The following is a 20,953-nucleotide window of genomic DNA, read 5'->3' as shown; positions in this document are numbered from 1 at the left end:
AAGGAGTGCTAGCCTGCCGTGTACGAGGCGAGTCTACAGAGCAGGCTTCCTCCAGCGTCCCCGAGTACCGTGTCTGGGGACACATCGCGCAGGATTCAGGCAGAGGCAAATATATAAATAGCCCTCGCGTGCTATATTTGGAAGGAAGACACTACGGAAGGAAGAATCATACATGATCTGGGATCCCGTGTACACAATCCCCCTGCTGATCGCTCGAGCCTCCACTCGGTGTGAGTGTTTCTGTGCGGCTTTGTTTTAGTGCCGATGCACACAATGAGCGGAGTCACCTTGTCCCTCTCGGAGGGAAATGCTTTCCTATGGGCGTCTGCTGAAGGTCACACATCTTCCCATTGATCTCGCAATGTTTGTTAATTACTTTGTCACTGATGTGGTGAAGGATAATTAAACAGCTCTGTTTATATCTTCATGCATAATTATGAGCTTTGTGCTGCCACTAGCAGCCAACCAGCGGAGGCATCTGACCTCCAATGAGGCTGAAAACCCACCGTGTGCGAGCGCCCGGCGCGTGCGCAACCCAGGCTGCGAGGCAGATCACACTCTGCCAAGGGGCACTAATGTAGGTGAATCGCCCCCTATGGATATTTGAGGCTAGGACATACTTGGCGATAGGGAAAGTCCTCATCATATCTAAATCTCACTAACATAACAAGAGCCACCCACCTGAAGATGCCCCGGAGGGTACTTTTGTAGCTGCCTCGGTTGCATCCTTTGTGACAGTCCCTTCCGAGTCCCTCTCCTCCACATATCTGTTAATCTGGGAGACCTTTGGCTCTTCCGCATTGTCTTCTTCATCACTGCACCCTTTGGGTTGTACCATGTAGACACCTTCCGGTGGGAGCTCCGCGACCCCAATCCTCCTGCATTCCCTACCAGTCCTTTCCGGGGGCTCGTCCGTATATTCTCCGTTGACCCATTTCTCTATCACTTCCCTGCGTCGCTTGTCCTCCTCGGCACTCCTCTGGTCAGCGCTGGCGCCCTCGGTGGGGTCCGTTTCTCGGGTCTGCTCCCCTTCCCCCGGATCTGCCTCTCCTAAGTCTGACCCCAGCTCCGAGACCACCTGCCGGCTCAGTTTGGCACAGATTGCATTGAGTTTCAGGCCGCCTTTCCGTTTGGCAGCCATCTTCGGCTTTCCTGAGGTTGCGTCAGTGCAAACACTTCTTTCAGCTAAAGTTGGGGAAGAAAGAAGAAAGAAGGGGTGTGTGAGCAGTGTGCGGACGCCATTAAATACCCGAGAAACCCATAAAGTCAACATTTACAAAGTTCTAAGAAGCTTTGCAAGCCATTCATACTAAGATCACATCGCACCCGGCGAATTACCCCACCACCGGCAAATGACTGAGAGAAACTAAAGGGGCTGATATTAATCCTTAACTCATAAAAATATTCTTTATATTCTATATTATATTCTATATTATTTATTCTATATCATTTGCAGAGGAGCCGGCATTATTGTCACCCTGCGGGACCCGGGGCCGCCAGCTGCCGGTAGGAGACGGGCCGAGCTCGCCCTGGCCTCAGTTAGCGATACCGGAACTCCAGCAGATGCAGGGATAACCATGTCTGCTTTTAACCAGTCTTCCCAGCGATGCACTGGTGTAAGTCAGACCCCCTACGATGATCCAGGGGCTATAATCCTCTAACCTGACAGCTCGGTACAAATAGACAGCAGGTTACACGCTGTGAGCGAGCCAACGCGACCACCGCACAACTTACACGCTGTGAGCGAGCCAACGCGACCGCCGCACAACTTACACGCTGTGAGCGAGCCAACGCGACCACCGCACAACTTACACGCTGTGAGCGAGCCAACGCGACCGCCGCACAACTTACACGCTGTGAGCGAGCCAACGCGACCCCCGCACACCTTACACGCTGTGAGCGAGCCAACGCAACCGCCACACAACTTACACGCTGTGAGCGAGCCAACCCGACCACCGCACAACTTACACGCTGTGAGCGAGCCAACGCGACCACCACACAACTTACACGCTGTGAGCGAGCCAACGCGACCCCCGCACACCTTACACGCTGTGAGCGAGCCAACGCGACCGCCACACAACTTACACGCTGTGAGCGAGCCAACGCGACCGCCGCACAACTTACACGCTGTGAGCGAGCCAACGCGACCACCGCACAACTTACACGCTGTGAGCGAGCCAACGCGACCACCTCACAACTTACACGCTGTGAGCGAGCCAACGCGACCACCGCATAACTTACACGCTGTGAGCGAGCCAACGCGACCGCCGCACAACTTACGGTCATTCTCGCGAATATCATCCATTCAGAGTTCCTTACACAAGCGATAAAAGGATTTTAATATTATTTCCAGTTCACTGCAATAAACGTATGATTGACCTTAACCCTCTAAATGCTAGAGGCGTAAGCAAAGCAGCGCTTTATAATGCGTCGTCGAAGTCCCTGGTGTCCGAAGGGTTAAGTCAGAAACCCTCCCTGTCCCGCTTAAAATTAGTTTAGTTTATTATTTCGCGGTTAAAATAAACATCCCGTTTTATTTAATTTGACCCAAACAGAAATTCTTTTATTTTGCATCAATATAAGGAAGACATTTATAAAGCCGGCCTGTCAGACGGAGCCGTTTCATGTCTTTCCCAGCACAAACTCACCAACTACTGTATTTACACGCAGAACTTCCTCCTTAAACAATGCCTCGCACCCTTTCACTGCCCCGCCGCTGCCGATGATGTCATTGTGCGGCCGCGTTTACTGCCCCGATCGCCTCTATTGCCCGGTGAGCGTTAACACTTTGGCTGCCACAAAAGACCAAGCAGCGTACCGTTTAGCCCTCAGGCACCGAACGGGTCAGAAACCGATTACCTCCTATAACAGAAGTCCACGCCTAGCGGCCCTGCTGACCAAGTCCTGGTGTTTACGGAGTAGTAACCGTGGTTGCGGCCGGTAAACTTGGTAACTTTGTTTAGAAAAACCATCTCTAAACTGCACCCTAACAGGAGGAGATTCTTTGAGGATAAGCCGCGTTAGGAAGGGCCCAATAATGCCGAGTGAAAGCTGGCGGGACCCGCGGACGGACCCCGCTAGGCTTAGCGAGTAACAAGGAGGCTCGTTCCTTAGCGCAGGAAGGTGAATCTCACAACCCTCAGCCACTCTAAAAGTCACCCGGTCCCGTTCTCGTGCCTTTAGTTCAGCAGCAGCTGCGATTTCCGCTTTGGGAAAGACATTAAAGGCTGAGAGCGGACGGTCCGAGCCGTGGCCCGAGTCGCGTATGAACGCCGCTGCGTACGGCTCTGTTCTCGCTCTGTGTGCGGGAGCCGGCGCGCTCGGCCGCCCGGTTTATCGATAAACACATTATTGCTTTTAGTCCCGGCAGTGACCTTGGCCCCGCGCAGTCCCTCGCTCGATGACCTTGGGAATCTCTCGCTCTGACAGAGGGTCCGGATGCGACGGGGCTCTCGCTTGGTGGAATGTGTCTTTTTCTATGGCAGCCAAGGGTTTGTAGATTGCTGACGTGGCGTAAACTGACCCAAAAACTGATCCGTAATAACGGGATCAGCCGAGGCTACAAAGTGTATCATTTATTATATTAAAGCCACCAGCGGAGAATTCATAAGCGGCGTTCAACCTAAACGAACCGCTGGTTGCCAGTAAAGGTCCAAAGGGGTTTATTCACTAAAGTGGCAGCTTTAGAGGCTTGTAGTTTAAACTCCATTACGAAGGGTCGATCCCGGCGAGCGTCTCCCGCAGGAAAGACTGTGCAGGCCCTGTATAATGTATAGTTAATAGGGGGAGACTCGCCCTGCTATGTAATACACTGGGTGGGCTCGGAGCCCCCTCTCCGTTTTCCCCGCGTGCGTCGGCCATTCTCGCCCCTTCTCTTACGTGTCCACCCTGAAGAAGGTCTCGGTGTGTAGATTAGTGGTTTACAGGGCAGCCATCTGCTCCCAGACCTGCTATTCACCCGGCTTGTTAGCGCCAAATCCTCCAAATAGCCAGATGAAATATTAATCCCGTGTATTTTCATTAGGTAATCTTAATTACGCGCATCTGATAAAGCGATTCTCTCCGCGGCGCAGGTAATTCACCCGTAAACATTGTCACTTGTATCTCTGTCACCTCTATCAGTCTGTGCCAGGGTGACCTCAGGGGACCGACGCGTTTGCAGCCCGTTCACATCTACGCAGAGCGATACCCGGCCATATATACACCGTAATGCACGCTATATATACGCTCTATAGGAGTCCCTCGCTCTCCTATCCGGGGCAGCCGAGTGGCACCGCCGTTGCCTTTAATCGTATCAGATTGATGTTAGAGGGACAGTTTCCTTCCTATTAGGTCAGACAACAAAATAAAATATTCATTTTGAAAAGTGTCCTTCGTTCTCGTTATCTGCGCCAATAGCCGGACGCGCCGTTTGTTTCAAGTAATTCCAAAAACAAAAAAGGCTTATATTTTACACGACAGCATTTATCAAAAGTCTTCAAAAGAAGCTTTTCTTCACGCGGAGGTTTGAAGGGTCTATCGGCGGAGGGACCCGCGCTCTCTCTCTCTCTCGCTATATATATATATATTTCTACGCTCCTATTAGCCGAGAAAATATCAATATTTATAGAAAGATTCTGTAGAGACAAACTTCATTACGGCCGCAGCTGCAGACAGCAAAGTGTTAAAGGCGATTGTTAAATGATACAGCAGATTGCGCCAATAAATTATTTATTGATATTTATAAATATTCAAATCAGCAGGCATCAGAAATTGAAAGGGAGGTGACATTCATTCCGCCGCTCTCCAAACCCATCTGAGGACGGCTTCTCATTACAAACAAATATTAAATCTTTGGTGGCAGGTCCTGCGGAATCCGCACGGATTTTGGGAGCGCCGGGAAGCCCGCGGATCTCGGCTGTTACCTGCGCATGTGTCGCTCTCTAGCTGCACCCCTTATATCTATATACCTCTGCAGACCTGCCTATAGCCTGAGGTTCAGCGCTTTACTGCAAAAAGCAACGAACAAAACAAAATATAAACCGCATGAACTGGCGGCCGGCTGCTGGGAATTGCAGTGCCTTGGGTGCTGGTGCTTGTCTGTCCCTTATATACGTCCGGACAGACTGCGACCCTATTCCAAGCGGTTAGTATGTCCGCACAATGACTCCATCGCATGTTCCATCACAGAGGCAGCTCCGCCGTACTGCCCCACGCCGTTCCCTGCCGCTGTACAGGTGTAACGATCACCTGCCTCTATAGGTTCCATTTGTTTGGATTTGGGGATGCTGTTTGTCCCGGCGTGTATATATAGATATATATATATTGGCCCATTAATGACACAGTGTGGATATTCCAGAGCGCTTGGCAGATGTGAAGACTTGGACTCCTGCTAGGCCATTGCTTCTGGTCCTGTTCTCTTTTGCCGATGTCTCCATCGTCCTCCCCGCTCTCTCTCCTCGTCCTGAGAAACGGTCCCCCTCCCGCTCCATATCTGTAAATCATGGCGTGTTGGGGGGGGGGGCCGAACCTGGCAGATCCCTCCTGAGTTATAGATTTTCTAATGCAGGGCTGGCTGTCAGCTCCATGCACTCTGCTTTATAGCTCTGTCTGTGAGCCGTGAACTCTTTGCTAGGAAATAAAGGTACCCCTTGGCGAGGCTTCTAAACATTTCATTCAGAGTGAGCGCTGCCTAAGAAAAATGAGCGCATATTTCTCATTAAGGACGTCTCTCCTTCTCCGGCCGGAGCCCAAACAATGGCTGAGCAGCAAACATATCTTCGTCCCGTCAGCCGGGCTATAGGTAGGGCGGCTACTGAGTCCCAGGGCAAGTAAGGGGCTTAAACGAGAGGCGCGGGCTCTTCCTTGGCCCAATTCAACTAATGAATCGCCGCTTTGGACTGACCGGCCATGTGTATGTCCATAGGAGTTGGTTATAAATGGCCGGTCTGGCCTCCCTAGGCTTGGCCTTGCTTAGGCTTTCATGCCTTGAATATCAGGTTCCTTATTGATGTGCATAAAGTCGCAGAGATTCCTGAGAAGTTAAGAACTAAACTTGTCTTAAAGTTCCAAGAAGGAGCTAAACTTCAATCAGTGATCCACCTTGTTCCAAATGAAAGCTTCTGACCTCGCCGGCTATCCACAAAAGTCTAACAAAAACCAAAACAGATGAACAACCAGACGCCCGAGATCAAAAAAGATAAAAAATCTGATCGATTTACCGTAGATACAAAAAATAAGTAAAATGATTTCAATTGACAGTCAAACTTGTCTTAAAATATTTGTTGTGGGGAAAAAAAAATCTGTGTCGATTTTTCACTTTAATCGAGACAAAAGACGTTTAATTACGAAATGAACGAGAAAGCCAACTGTCAAAAAAGACTGAAGAGCCCTCACTGCGCGTCTCCAAAGATAGACGAAGACATCATTCTCGTCCGGTGAAAAACGAGCAGTCAATAAGATTGGGTGTCAAACATCTGAAATCCAAGAACACGGAAAGACTTTCGGCCGCTTGGGTTTTGGCTAATAAGTGGAGGACACGCGTTGGACAATCGCCCTCCCCTTATACAGCAATGATTTAAATTTAGCAAAATATAGAATAAGTGTACGAGGGGCCGGGGGGGGGGTCTTAACCCAATGGTATTTTGCAATGTGCTCTATCTGCTCCCGGATTACAAATGTGCTCCTATCACTCTCCGACCCGCCGCCAACGACCTTTCAAAGTCAGGCACAGACGGAGGAGGAAGACGAGCCGGTGGAGGAAGACGAGCCGGTGGAGGAAGACGAGCCGGTGGAGGAGGACGAGCCGGTGGAGGAAGACGAGCCGGTGGAAACACCGGGGGCTACGCTGACTTTTTGCAAACATTCCGACTCCATTGTTCCAGGTGTATACGGGCTGCATTCGGAAAGGGAAGCGCCGAGTGCCCACCGAGACCCACATACGGCCCCCGGGGGTAGCTATTGTGACTCCAGAATCTGCCCTTGCGATATCCCCCCCCGCCACGGAACATTGAGGCAAAAATCAATCCACCTTGTGTCACCCCCCCCCCCATAAACTCGATTTCGCTCTCCTTCTGAAAACAAGTGAGCTGTAAATACTGTTTAACCTCCCCCCCCCTCCTCTCCGCTCTATAAAAACACAAATATGCCATAACTCAGCCTTTCCAGCCCCGGCGTCTCCGCGGCCGCCCCGCTGCAGGCCTCACTGGAAGGTCAAAACAAACGACTTTCCGATTCACTGCTCCTGAAATAATTTTGTGTATTAAAACCTGAATCTGCACTTTCTGGACCGAAAGGCCCTCTTAATTATTGCAGCCGTCCTTGGGACGGACAGTGATCCTTCACGAAGACACAGTAACCAACCCCCGCGCCCCCCCCCTTCGCCAATCTGTTTGCAAAGTGTGTCTGTCCTTTATTAAATTGTTTTCTTTTCCACATTATCAGTTGCCATGGAGACCTCATCTCTCGGATTATTTGAATTTCATTATATCTATTGATTTGGGAGCATTTCATCTTTTTTATTGTTTTTCTGTCAATTTTCAAAACGAATAACCATCTAATTTGCGTCAGTGCTGATTATGTTTGTTCCTCAATAGAGGTCGGCAGCTGCACCGCGCTCACAAATCAATGTGCAGCCAGCTCTGCCCGAGCAGCCGCCAGGACACCTCCGGCACTCGCTCACCAACACAAAAACACACACTAACACTCGTGTATCTATCACACAACCGCGCAAAACCCAAAGAGCGCGTCACACGCGCAAAGAACGTCCGACCCCTGCGTTTTTATACGGCCGGCAGCGATGGCTGCTGCCGAGGGGGACGTTTGGTTGTGGATAATGAGACGTTTCCCATTTGGCGACCTCGCTAATTCATAAAAAAAAATAATACAGGGGATCTAGAACCGCCACGCACGGAATATGGCCAGAGAAAGAATCCCGCATGGTTGGTGAAGCCCAGGCTTTCTCATTTGTGACTTGATGAAATGCTACTTTGCCAAATTCCCGCTTCCATATCTATTACGGGGCCACATGAAGTTAAACACAACCAGCCGTAACCAAAAGCGGAGGGAGGTAGCGCTGAAACATGATTTGGGGGCAAAAGAGGTGCTGTCACCATAGCGACCAATGGAACGTTCCTTCAGTACTCAACACTTAACACCAGAATGTATTTTTCTGCTTGTTAGTGTGATTATGTGTTTGCATTAATTAGTAAACTTTGGGACTAAAACAAATGGGATGAAAGATGGATTTAACGATCACTTATTAAGGAATTAATGAAGAAGAAAAATTTAAAGGGATATTTAATAGACAAAGACGTTGGAATCCCGGGACTTTTTCTATGAAGCCTTTTCACCTTAAAAACGTGACGGATACCACGGGAGAGACATCTCTGTAGGGGCAGATCTTTAATTTTGGGGCTGTAGAAGCCTGCGATACCCTCATACCCAAACATACAGTAAACATTCTGACCTCCAAGAAAAGGGGGGCATCGGGGAGCAAAGAGGGGCATCGGGGGTTTAGGGACCAAAGAGGGACTTGTTCTCTTAAACAGGGACATTTGGAATATTTATAATGTTTCCATTTCAACAAAGTCCAGGAGAAGAGAGAGATGTCCACGATTTATTCACTAAGCAGTGAGTCCATACATTTATTCTCTGTAGCGTTATAGGTTATACAGGACCAGGCTAGCCCCCTCCCGCAGGACAAACCAACCCAAGCTGCCCCTTTATAGTGAATATTATTCATACAGCATCACTCTGGCTGGGGATGATGAGAGTTGTGTTTCGATATTTGGCTTTAAAATTTATGTAAATATGTTGATTATTTTTTCCGTTCAGTTCAGCGCAGAGCTCACAATCCCTCTCAACGTACATCGGATCCACAGACACGTGAACACAGACATGCCACAGACGTGCCACTCTGTAGCGTGTTACTAGCCCACGGCACGCAGACACAATGCCATGGTGCGCTCGCTTCATTGTCGTTTTGTGTGGACAGCAGTGAAAGGGGAGGGGGGGCGCATGATTAAAGTGCTTACTTGGTTTTTTTTTTTTTTTTTTAATAATTTATGCAATTTTAAGCATTTGTGTATAAATTTTTTAATAAGCCACCCTGGAGCAAAATGGCCATTAGCAGCCGCTCGTTGCTGTCCAATCATCTCAGGCCAGTATCACTCGCGCAGCACTCTTGCTTTTTATGACAAGATAAAATGCTTTTAAAGCAATTTACACAAATATGGAAATTTCCTTGCTTTTTTTATAGACGCTTTCCTAAGTCACGAGGGACAGATGTGTGCATATTTAAGCGTACGTGTTTATATATATTTGTATATATGCACTTATTGTTTTTAGACATGCCTATATTGACATTTTCCTGTACTTGCTATATATATATATGTTTATATGTTTATATATATATATGTGTGTGTTTGTTTATATTTTTAGATACGTTCTGTGTTTGTATAAAATTCCATGTTAATTGGTTTTGATATATATTATATATATATTATATATATATGCTTAGAGAATACCGCTAGGCTCATTATAATGCATGTATATGGGTATGTAGATATGTATCCCGCCATACATTTGACGTCAGCCCCACGCTCAGAACGCCAATTCCACAGAGATTTGCATGAACCTTTGTGTTAATTTTAAGGCTCTCATATTGCCCACATAAGATGCGGGGAAGCCACACGGCTAAGTCATGGGTTGGGTAAATGTTGGCATGTACCCTCGCTGCCCCCAGTTAATGCACGTCCCTATAGGTCTCGCCACCATGCTGTTCTTGTATTGGCGCGTTTCCCGTGCGTCTGAGCGGCTTCACATGCCCACAGCGCTCCGAAGCCGTCTGTCTCGCAGATGAAATAATGTAACTGTCGCAATTCTTGTTTTTCCTTTAACTGTCCTTAAAATAACAGGTTTTCCTGCTAAACAAACATTCCCACGTCGGAGAAAAGGCTACGATTTAAGCGGGGTCCCTTTGAGCTCTCTGTTTGCACAGATCTCTTCACTAGAGCTCCCCTTCTGACGAAGTGACTTATTAAAGTTTAAACAGTAATTAACAGAACAATAAAAATAAAGGGATGTTTGGGGAGCCGTAGCGCACACCGAGTTTTTGGCAGCGCCAGCGATTTCCAGTGCCCTGAGCTGGCAGGAAAAGCCTGCGCCGGAGCCAGGGAAACGAATCCTAGAACGAGCGGCCGTACGGGGGCCGACGGGGGGCCGGATCCGGGGAGAAACGGCTTCTAAGGGGTCACAGCGCATCGAAAGACCAAACCGATAGGGTCTGGGGGCAAACGCACGCGGGCCGGAAGACTCTAATGAGTCGAAATATACTATATGTAACGCATAATAATTATTCTTATATCATATACTTTGTCTTACGCGGTGACATCAAAATCAATGGAAGCGACGGCATAGAGTGTCAGGAATTCCGCGTGGGGAGGAGACATTATAATGAATAAAATCACTGACTTGGTCACCTGTGTTTAAGCAGGGCCTTTCTGAATGATTATGATTAGAGCCCAGAGCATGGAAAAGCCTTCTGCTCCGCTTGGGCCCAGGAGAGGAGACATCAGTGAGAAGTTCCACAACCAAAACTAGTGTCTGGCTGAAGGTGATGGAGGTTGCCCTCCCTGCGGCCGGGGGACACGCTCTCGGCTCCTGGAGCTCCAGGTTGGGACCTCTCTGCGTCTTTTATGCCGCTGGGTAACCTCCTTCTAAATTCCCTAAAAAAGTCCTCTAGACGCGTCTTCATCAACTGATTGTTTGCCTCTCAGCTGCCACTGTCTGCTCGCTGTGGGTTTAGCTGTCACCCGCCATCTGGAAACAGGAATTACAGTCACCTTCCTAATCCTATATTCACTAAACCCTAAACCTGACGGGGGAGGGAAGAGGAAGAAGATGGTGAGTTACAGCGGGTCGGTAGCACTAGGACCCCCGTCCAGCCGATGCCGGAACGGGCAAGAAGACGGCACAAGAAAGACACGCGGTATCCGCCGTATCCCCGGCACGGCTGTAACACGCACAACACAGCCACACACATAATGTCACACGGAACACAAGCGTGCGCAAACCGACACACAAACCCACAATGCGACACACACAGGCCCCTCTCCGGCGAGAGGCTGTCAGGTAAATTAGATCTGAAAGCTGACAATTTCTGACCATATTTCCTTGATTATTTCAAACAAATGCACACCAGCCGCTGTAAGGAGATTAAAGTGACATAAACGTCCCGGGTGGGAGGAGGGAGGGCAGAGAATTCAGGTCACCCCCATCCGTCCCCATCTGACAGCCGCTATATCGCTATCCAATCCAATAAAAATCCCCCCCCTCTTTGCTTTAATTAATTTTACAGCCAGCTTGCTTAATTACTTTCAATCAAAATCCTCCTGCCATCACAAAATTAGAAATGGTTGAGCTCCATTAGCCTAAATTCTTCATTTCCATATAGAACTCGTCCACGCAGCTTGCACTTTGCACGGTCTCGTCAGAGCGAGGCCTGAGTGAGCCGGGTGCCGGACGTGCGGGGGAATTCGGAATAAAAAGGGTGATTGTAGCGGGGAAGATCGCATGGGGTATTGCGGACGAGTTATGTCAGCGCTAAAAGGGTTAATTTCAAAAGCCCCTTCATCTATGTGCATGATGTAAGAGGCAACCTCTGGTTCCCATCATGCTCAGCCGGGCCCTGCCGGTAACTTTTATTCACAGCAAACAAAAATCACAGAATTTCACATGAAATAAGCTAATAAAAAAAACTACAAAAAAAATCTGGTATTTTACCCGAAAATGAATATTTTTTTTTTTTACTAGGAAATATGATTTTTTTTTTCTAAAAATGAATGAAAAACAAAGAAAATAAAACCATTATGGGAGCAGGAGCCCCGGTCCCATCAGACTCGCCCCGTAGAGCAGGGGCCGGTAATGTGAGCTGACACACAGGAGCCTGTTATCTTTTCTCTCGTCGCTTGGGTGAAGCTGTTAAGAACTATTAGTGTTAAATTTCATTTTACCAAAAAACAGCGAGAATTGCAAGTGAGTGTAAAATTCCCGGTGAAAACGCTCGATTCAGCAAACGCTCGCTCGTTCTGCACCAAGAGGGCTTTTTGAAGCACCTGAGGTCACGGCGCGAGGCTTCTCCGGCCAAATCCCATCTACCAGGACATGCGCCGGCGACGCGCCAGATCTTCGGAGATGTCAACGCCTCGGTTACGATACCTTCATCACGGAGAAGCTACACATCGTGAATCGGAACAATGCAAATGGTTTCCATTTATTAACGGCGAGGGAAGGTGTTAAAGCTCTCCGGTTTGTGCCAATTTCGGGGGGGTTTAACCGGTCTGGCATGAAACGCGGCCAAAAACGAAACAGCCGAGGGCTCGTCCTCTAATAAACTTCCTGAGTGGTAAGAACGATAGGGTAATACTGTAAACTGCACCAGATTAGCGAGGGTTTAAAGCGGCTGCTCGTCTTCAGATCCACGTTGAACAAAGACACTCGGAACGCCGAGATATTACAGATAACCAAGTGCGGGTTTGGTGACTTTAACCCTGAAAGTTTGTAGCCCCCGCGCACGGAGACATCGCGTCTCGCAGTCACCGCACTGGGGTCGCGCTTCGCGGTCTCCGCGGATCAGCTGAACGTTCAGATCTATCTGACAGCCGTCTGCACAACAAGATAATAAGAGCGGCAGCCATTGGTTTATTAAAAAAATCCCTACTAAATGTAATTATGGAGGCCGGAGAGGCAGGGAAATTGTCAACAGACAGTTTTTAATACAAATTGGCACTTACATGAAATGCAGAATTTTACCAGTGACTTCAGGCTGTGTTTAAACACAAATAGGATTATACAAAACTTTGATTATTGCTTTCCTTTAATAATTCAAAGGCTGTTTTTATTAGATGGTAAGCTCCTCGGGACAGTTAGCCCCTGGCTTACATTACCCAGAGGCAGTGATACCTTCACCTCTCCGCTGCTCCAGCCAGGGGTTAAATTGGTTCATTTGCCCAAAGTAAACCCTTTTCACCAAGAAGCCCTGTGGAGGTGGATTTGCTTTTTGGTGACGTCCTCAGGTATAACTCAGCTGTGATATCTAAAGATGGGCTTTTATAGCTTGTAGGTCGTCATACAGCCACCAACTGTACCTGCTTCATACAGCCACCTGCACTGCACACAACTTCAGCAAGATACAGCCTCCCGCCAGCAGAAAAAATCCTGATACAACCGCATGCCACCAACCCCAAACAGCCTCCCGCCACCAGCCAAATCCTGATACAACTACATGCCACCAACCCCAAACAGCCTCCCGCCACCAGCCAAATCCTGATATAACCGCCTGCCACCAACCCCAAACAGCCTCCTGCCACCAGCCAAATCCTGATATAACTGCCTGCCACCAACCCCAAACAGCCTCCCGCCACCAGCCAAATCCTGATACAACTACATGCCACCAACCCCAAACAGCCTCCCGCCACCAGCCACATCCTGATACAACTACATGCCACCAACCCCAAACAGCCTCCCGCCACCAGCCAAATCCTGATACAACCGCCTGCCACCAACCCCAAACAGCCTCCCGCCACCAGCCAAATCCTGATACAACTGCCTGCCACCAACCCCAAACAGCCTCCTGCCACCAGCCACATCCTGATACAACCGCCTGCCACCAACCCCAAACAGCCTCCCGCCACCAGCCAAATCCTGATACAACTGCCTGCCACCAACCCCAAACAGCCTCCCGCCACCAGCCAAATCCTGATACAACTGCCTGCCACCAACCCCAAACAGCCTCCCGCCACCAGCCACATCCTGATATAACCGCCTGCCACCAACCCCAAACAGCCTCCTGCCACCAACTCCTTCCCCTTCCAGCCTCCGGCCACCATCCAAATCCTGATACAACCGCCTGCCACCAACTCCAAACAGCCTCCCGCCACCAGCCAAATCCTGATATAACCACCTGCCACCAACCCAACCAGTCTCCTGCCACCGACCCCAGCCCTGTACAGCCTCCATCCTTCTGTTAACTTTTACACAGATTATACAGAATACATGCATACAGATCAATGTAACACAAAGAGTTCAGAGCCAGTACAATCTTAGGAGCCATGGCTATCTGACACGAATATAACCCATTATATACCTGGGTACCAATTTTAGAAACACATCAGAGGACTTTCACTCTATATGGGGAAAAAACTCTACCGGACAATCTGCCCGGCTCGTCTAGTCGCCCGTTTTTCCTGCTGTAAAGACTCAAACTTTAATCAGTCGTTGGTCTCGTCTTAGATTCAGGAGCCGTATGTCTATCCCATGCACTCCCACGTCTGCTGGGAGGCTGCTCCACTTATCTACCACCCTCTCAGTAAAGCAAAACTTTACGTTCTAAGCCTCTAGTTTTAGATTATGGCCTCTTGTTCTAACATTCCTCCTCCTTTGAGAATAGACTCAGATCCCAGGAGAAACTTAGAGAGTACGTGTCCTGCCTCTTTAAATGGCTGCCTGCTCCATACCCTCTAAACGTCCTCTCCGTATCGGCACAATCTGCAGTTGTTCCAACATTTCTCACTTTGCAAAACAACTGTTGCTATTCTGCGTACGGCAACTGTTTGAGAAAAGTGCGACTCCCCACCCCGAGCCCTCCACGCAAATAAAGCTGCCCAGTCCCAAAACAAGAGCTTCTGACTGTCCCGAAAAAATGTTATTAACAAAAAACCCCGTCAAAGCCAAAAGGACGAGCCGTGGCACCTGTTCCTATCAGGACAACTGGCACAGCCTGTGACCGATAGCAAATGGCACCGCGAGACGACGAGGGGAAAGTTAAAAAGGGCTATTCTGTTTTAGCAATTAGAGCCGGATTCCGACAAAACAGCTCCCTGTAACCAGCCTGTGACCCCTCGCCCCGTGTTTACTGGGGGTCTTCGTCTCTTTATAGACCTGCACACCACCTGATGATTATTCGGGGGATGAGCCCCAGCCTTAGCTCTGGGTATATTTATTGAGGCTAAATGCATCTTTAGGGGGGATGCGTATAGTTGGGCACCCCTGGTATATATATATATATGGTGGGCTAAATCAGATGGTAGGGAGAAAGGGCTCATCAAACTATCCCAAGGCACATGCCCTCGGCTATTTTAAACCTCATCCCAGCCACACACAGCTGATTTTCCTTTAAATATCTCTAAACATCGGGTGACGCAGGGACTTGAGGAAAAACACGGGACACTCAGGGGTCCGATTACTTTGTAAAGAGGGAACAGGTCGTGATATACATGAAGCTGCATACTGGTAGGGTAAAAGTACCCAACTACTACTTTTTTTTACTTTGAAAGTTTAATAGGGGATTGGGGGCATTTCCCTCTGACACTCAAAGGGTTAAGTTAGGAATCACGCCTGAAACCACCAGGTACACAATACAGTGTATTTCTGGGCATACGGGCTGATACAATGTCTTACTGATTAGCGGACGTGGAGCGGAGATTCCTGGGACTTCTACTGGACAGAAGTTACACGATTTAAACACAGAAATTAAATCCCCTACCACTTCTGATGGGAAGCTGTTCCATTAATCTACCACCCTCTCAGTAAAGTCAAAGTATTATTTCAGACATAAAGGTTCTGTATGGGAAGGTTCAACTTGAAAACCTTTAATCCCCCCTAGCGCTTTGGTTTAGAGTGTAAGCTCTGGTGCCCATATATCGTTTTCAGGACTTAATACCCGTCCACAGAGAATCAGTTCTAGTGCCACGAGGGTCGAGTAGATCAGAGCCACGTGTAGACGGCACGAGGAGGGTATGGGAGCCACATTGGCTGCATTAAAGGCTAACATGAGCTCTGAGACCCCGGGGTGGTACCTTGTCACCCCCATGGCACTCAGGCAGTTAAATCTCGGTCAGGGACGGGCAGGAGGGCCGGGTTGAGAAGTCGCCGTGTATAATCAGCTAGATTTCTCCGACGGCTCCCGGTGCCCATCAAACACTGATGAGTTCCTGTGTCTCGCTGCCGACGCTCCGTCACATTCCTCAGTATGTCCTCTCTGGGCCCAAAATGGCCTTAATTTTTTTATTACCTGTTTGACTCTGCTGCCTTATTGCCAGCTTCTACTTAATGGTCCCGTAACCACGGAAACCGAACGAATACATAGCCGCTAGAGAGTGCAATGATTAAACAGGTTGCCCTTGCAAAACAAATTTACTTCAAGTGCGCGAGAGAAGGAGAGTGCTGACACGGCGGAGGCGCACGGCACCCGCGGGGTCGCCCTCTGCACCTGTGGGCAATAAACCCTCGATTTACCCCTCGCCGGGGGGATTAGCACGTGCTGCAGGGCTTTATCACCCACTCATCCGAGCGGATGTCCCATCACTCCCAGTTTCCTCACGCGATAGAACCTCATGGTCTCCTTTCACATTTCTGATTGAAATTTTTGTGAAAGTTCTGGTTCTGGTAAAAAGAGGAAAACGGGAGCCCTGTAATTACCCCCCGCACGCACTTCATACCCCGCTCTCCCGGAGAGCAATCGCTGCGTATAGTTTTAGTTCATTATGGAAACGGGGAGAGATCTATTTTCATTCATTATAGAAATATTATTATTATTATATTATTATTATTATTATTATATCTTTTCATCGTGTTCGGGTTGCGATGTCTAAAGGGATACGCAGATCGCTGATTGATACACAGCGAGGAAGCCTCCGTCAGCCGCGTTCATCTTCCCGTCTGATGCGACTCATTTCAGAACAATATTTATTGACAAAAATACATGACCTCATACGCAGGAATTTAATAATTTCTATCAGTCCCGGCAACTTTTGATCCCGTTGTGTGACATTCCTAGAATGCCTGAAACCTGGGTCAACACGGACAAAATATTGTTGATTTTTCAGGACATAAAATATAACGCGCATTCCATTCTGCGCAAGGTCAGAGGAGCCGTCTCCACCGCGCTGAACGTTTAAGGAGCAGCATGGCGGCCGACAGACCTCTGAGACCACAGACCAGCTTGTGTCTGCCGATTTGTGGGCGACAGTTCCCATCATGCTCTGCGGGTAGAAACACAGAACCTGCCGGCAGATCGGCCCCATTCGGCCCCCGTCTAGTCGCCCGTTTCTCCTGCTGTAAAGACTCAAACCTTAATCAGTCGTTGGTCTCGTCTTAGATTCAGGAGCCGTATGTCTATCCCGCGCATGTTTAATCCCCTCACTGTATTACCCTCTACCACTTCTGCTGGAAGGCCGTTCTACTTATCTACTACCACCTTTCCAACCCTCCCGTGAGTGCCTTTGGGAATTAACCCTTTTTAGTCCCTGTGACCTCCAGACAGCAAGCACAAATACCAACATGCATGTCCTTTATACCCCCCCTTCTCCAAACTCTTGATCTAACAAGCTTCCTACTCACTTAGCTCTGTAACAGGTGTCCCCGAGACATCCAGGGCCGATCAAGTGTCACTTTTTTTCTCCTTAATTCAAGTCATAGAACAAAGTCAACCCCCCCCCCACCCCCAAGAGCTCGCTCTGACAGCTGCTTCTCCGCAATAATTATTCCAGGAGACGGATCCCTCCACAGCGCAAAAAAACAACACCCCCCCTACACCGGGATCTGCTATGACCCTCCGTCGGCTGGCGGATTGTGGGATTTGCAGTCACCCGGTGGGTGGAGAGATGAACCTGCCAAACTTTGTCAAAGAATGTCATCTGCAGAAGAACGTGCCGCAGACCGAGCGATTCCAGAACCCTGGTTATAGCAGAGTTTGGAAATGAAGGTGTGAGATAGAAAGAGCCGGCGAGTATACAAGAAAAACTCAGTCATTGCAAGAAATGCTTTTTAATTACCCGGAAGCGCAAGAGACGAGACACCGTTTGCTGGGTAATGGCATTTCAATTTAATGTTCTAGGGCTTCACGATAAAACCTTGCATGAATATATATTATATTTATATATATATATATATATATATAAATAAACACACACACACACATATATATATATTTATATATATATAGAATATTCCTGGAAAATATCAATACACGGCAGGAATGGAAAGATCCTCTCACATCTCCAAGAAACGGCGGAGACTTCCAGAATGTTAAGCAAAGACCTGAAGACCGACGTCGCTTTACTCATAAGCTCTGAATTCACAAAATTCTATTCCTACACACCGAGAATTTAAAAAATAAAAAAACTGGTAATATCTTAAGATTTTGGGTTTTCCCAAATAACAGGCTGGCCGCTTCTCCTAGTCCCTCGTTTTAATGGACGGCTATCTTTATATGGGTAACGTTTAGAATTTCAGACGATAATTTTAGTTAGAAACAAAACATTTTCTTGTTACAATTTAAAGAGGAGACAAAAATGTCTCAAGCTAGTGTCAAAATGTAACGAGCTTCTCACAGGACACCAAATGATACAAAAGCGTTCAGTGTCCTGCATACGATCCCCTGCAGTGTCCAACTCCAACTCTCAAGATCCTCAGCCAATCAGATACCTGCCCATAAAGTTCACTCTCATCACGCTCTACCAGCTATACTGCGTTAAGACGTCAGGGATGTTATCTTTAATTCCAGTGACCCAAAACCTTTTTCAATGAAACAGCTTTTATCGCAGAAAAAAAACCCAACAACTGCGATTAATTATGATAAGCATGGAAAATAAATAATTTTATGAAGATTGGACTTTTCTCCATAAATTATAAACCTGTGAAAAAGGCATTTAACGATTTACACCTCAGACATCTACGTGACCGCGAAATAAACAAGTCTGAGTTACGGTTTTATTGTGTTAATGTTTCAATAGATGGAATTCAACGTGAACTAAAAAAACAAGAAAACAAACAAAAAAGTTTAGGGTGTAAAAGAAAATTAGGACTTAAAATCTTCTGCTCTCTGCCCCTAACAAGAGCGCCATTAAAAACATTATCACCGTTTGTGGAGATATACATATATATATATATATATATAGATAGAGATAGAGATACATATAGCTATATATATATATACGTAAATAAATATATATATAAATATATATAGATACATATAAGTACAGACACACACACCTTTAGTAAAATCATGCATAACATAAGGCCAGAGTTCGCAATGTTTAATTCCGCTATACGTTGAAGGAGAGTATGTGTGCATGCGCAGTCGTTTGTGGTTGGACAGGATGTATACGCATTGATACTTCCTATGCAGAAGAATGATAGAAATATTTCTGGGTGGGGTATGATCGGAACAGCTGCTAGATAATAAACACAGTATTTGTGTAGATCAAAGCCCGGCGATCGCTGACAATCTTTTTTTAAATATAAAGGGAGACGGTGACCATTCATTTTTACCTGCAAGACGTGGCCTCTGTCTGCGTCCAATTAATCATCTACCTCCCCGAGCAGAACCCCAATTATATAGTCAGACCCACTATATAATAATAATTAATAATAATAATAATAATTAATAAATAAAAAAATCTTATTAGCCATGTGATTAATAATCTCTGCTATGAACGAGGCCTAGTATATCACCTTGGTTTGTGTATGCCATTGTACATTGCTGTGGAATATGATGGCGCTATACAGTATAATAAATAGAAATAATAATCTTTGGGACTATATAACAGAATCCCTCATGTTTTTTGCACATCCGGCCGGAATCTCTTTTTTGGTAATATGAGAAAACCGATTCATTTACAGTTTCTGGTTTATTAAGTGGGAAATAACTTTATCCAAAGCATTTTTTTTCCTGCAAGGTGCATGAGGGTGCAAAGATTCTTGGCACATAAACGGTTAAATAAGCGGCACGATAAGCATCGTGTTTGGCGTTAGACGGTCATTAGCACTGAATGATCGACAGAATACATATACTTATAAATGCTGCAGATTTTAGAAAATATGCCCTTTCCATAGAAAAAAATCGTTTTTCTCCTTAAAAAAAAAAAAAAGGGAAAAATACTTAATAAAATTATTTAAAATAAAATATTAAAATGAATATTTTTCCAGAATTTCGGTGCGAGTTGGGTTTGTAAATACTTGTGTTGGTTTCCCCGCTCTCAGTACTGATGTAGACGACGGCCCAGCGACCGGACAGGAGACTCTCGCACACCAGCTGCTTCGGACTATAATACCCAATATCCAGGGAGTTGTAGTTTGCAACAGCCGGGATACTAAGTGTCCAACGATTGTAATAATTTGCACCAAACTCACACTCGAGGCGTCACTCGGATGGCGCGCTCATAGCAGGTGGTTAGCAGGAGGAGAAAATCTCTACTGTCCTATTGGCGGCCTCTGTCCCGAATACAATGGTTTTTATAGAAAATAATTGAGAGAATGAAAAAAACGAAAAAAAATTCTGGGTTTGAATGTTTTAAGCATCAAAGAAAAAAAGGATGCAGAGCGTGCAAATCAATTTTGCGCTTTAACCTAAATGGTCGTTCCGCTTCGCAAAACCCTCTCGCCATCATCTGACATTTTTACAACGCGCTAAATATACGGCGCTTTATCCGAACAAGGGAGCTGAAAATATTCATTTTTATCGAAGCGGATCAATCAACGCCATTAAAAATCCTTGCCAGAAAACGGGAGAATTTGCAGATTTGTACTCGTTTATAGCGCTTAAAAATGGAAGCGCGTTTCTATGGAGCCGCCGCGCAGCGAGGCGTGAGGCGTTCGTGGCGAACGTGATGATGTCACAAGAGCGTAACAGTTTTTTCCGTTTTTTTACATCGTAACGAGGTTTCAGCGTCCGTCTCCTCCCAGCCTCTGGGGAAATCAGACTAAAAGCAGCGCTCTCCTTCCACATGTCAACGTGTTGGGGAAATTTATTTCCAAACTCCTCTAATCTTTGGTACACAACCATTTCATTTGCATAACCCGGCCCTCATGTAAAGAAAAAAAAATGGAAAAAAAAAAAAACTCTCAGCGCTGGTTTTAATTAAAAAATGTAAATTTGCTGTCATCTTGGGGCCTGGTGAGTTAGGGACGGCGG

At 47.1% G+C, this 20,953-nt stretch overlaps 1 protein-coding gene across 7 annotated transcripts in view; it reads right to left on the bottom strand.

The window, feature by feature from the left end:
• Positions 1–20,953, bottom strand: part of CASZ1 (castor zinc finger 1) — a 128,391-nt gene that overhangs the window by 13,394 nt on the left and 94,044 nt on the right. For all 7 annotated transcript variants that reach the window (XM_053451990.1, XM_053451989.1, XM_053451991.1 and 4 more), the window contains one exon: positions 682–1,185. In XM_053451990.1, the coding sequence (XP_053307965.1) occupies positions 682–1,141 (460 nt within the window). In that variant the 5' untranslated portion in view covers positions 1,142–1,185. The remainder of the gene's footprint in view (positions 1–681; positions 1,186–20,953) is intronic.

Source organism: Spea bombifrons, chromosome 12, assembly GCF_027358695.1.
Source record: "Spea bombifrons isolate aSpeBom1 chromosome 12, aSpeBom1.2.pri, whole genome shotgun sequence".
Lineage (NCBI taxonomy): Eukaryota > Metazoa > Chordata > Amphibia > Anura > Pelobatidae > Spea > Spea bombifrons.
Note: the sequence above shows the minus strand (reverse complement) of the source record. Positions and strands in the feature narration are given on the sequence as shown.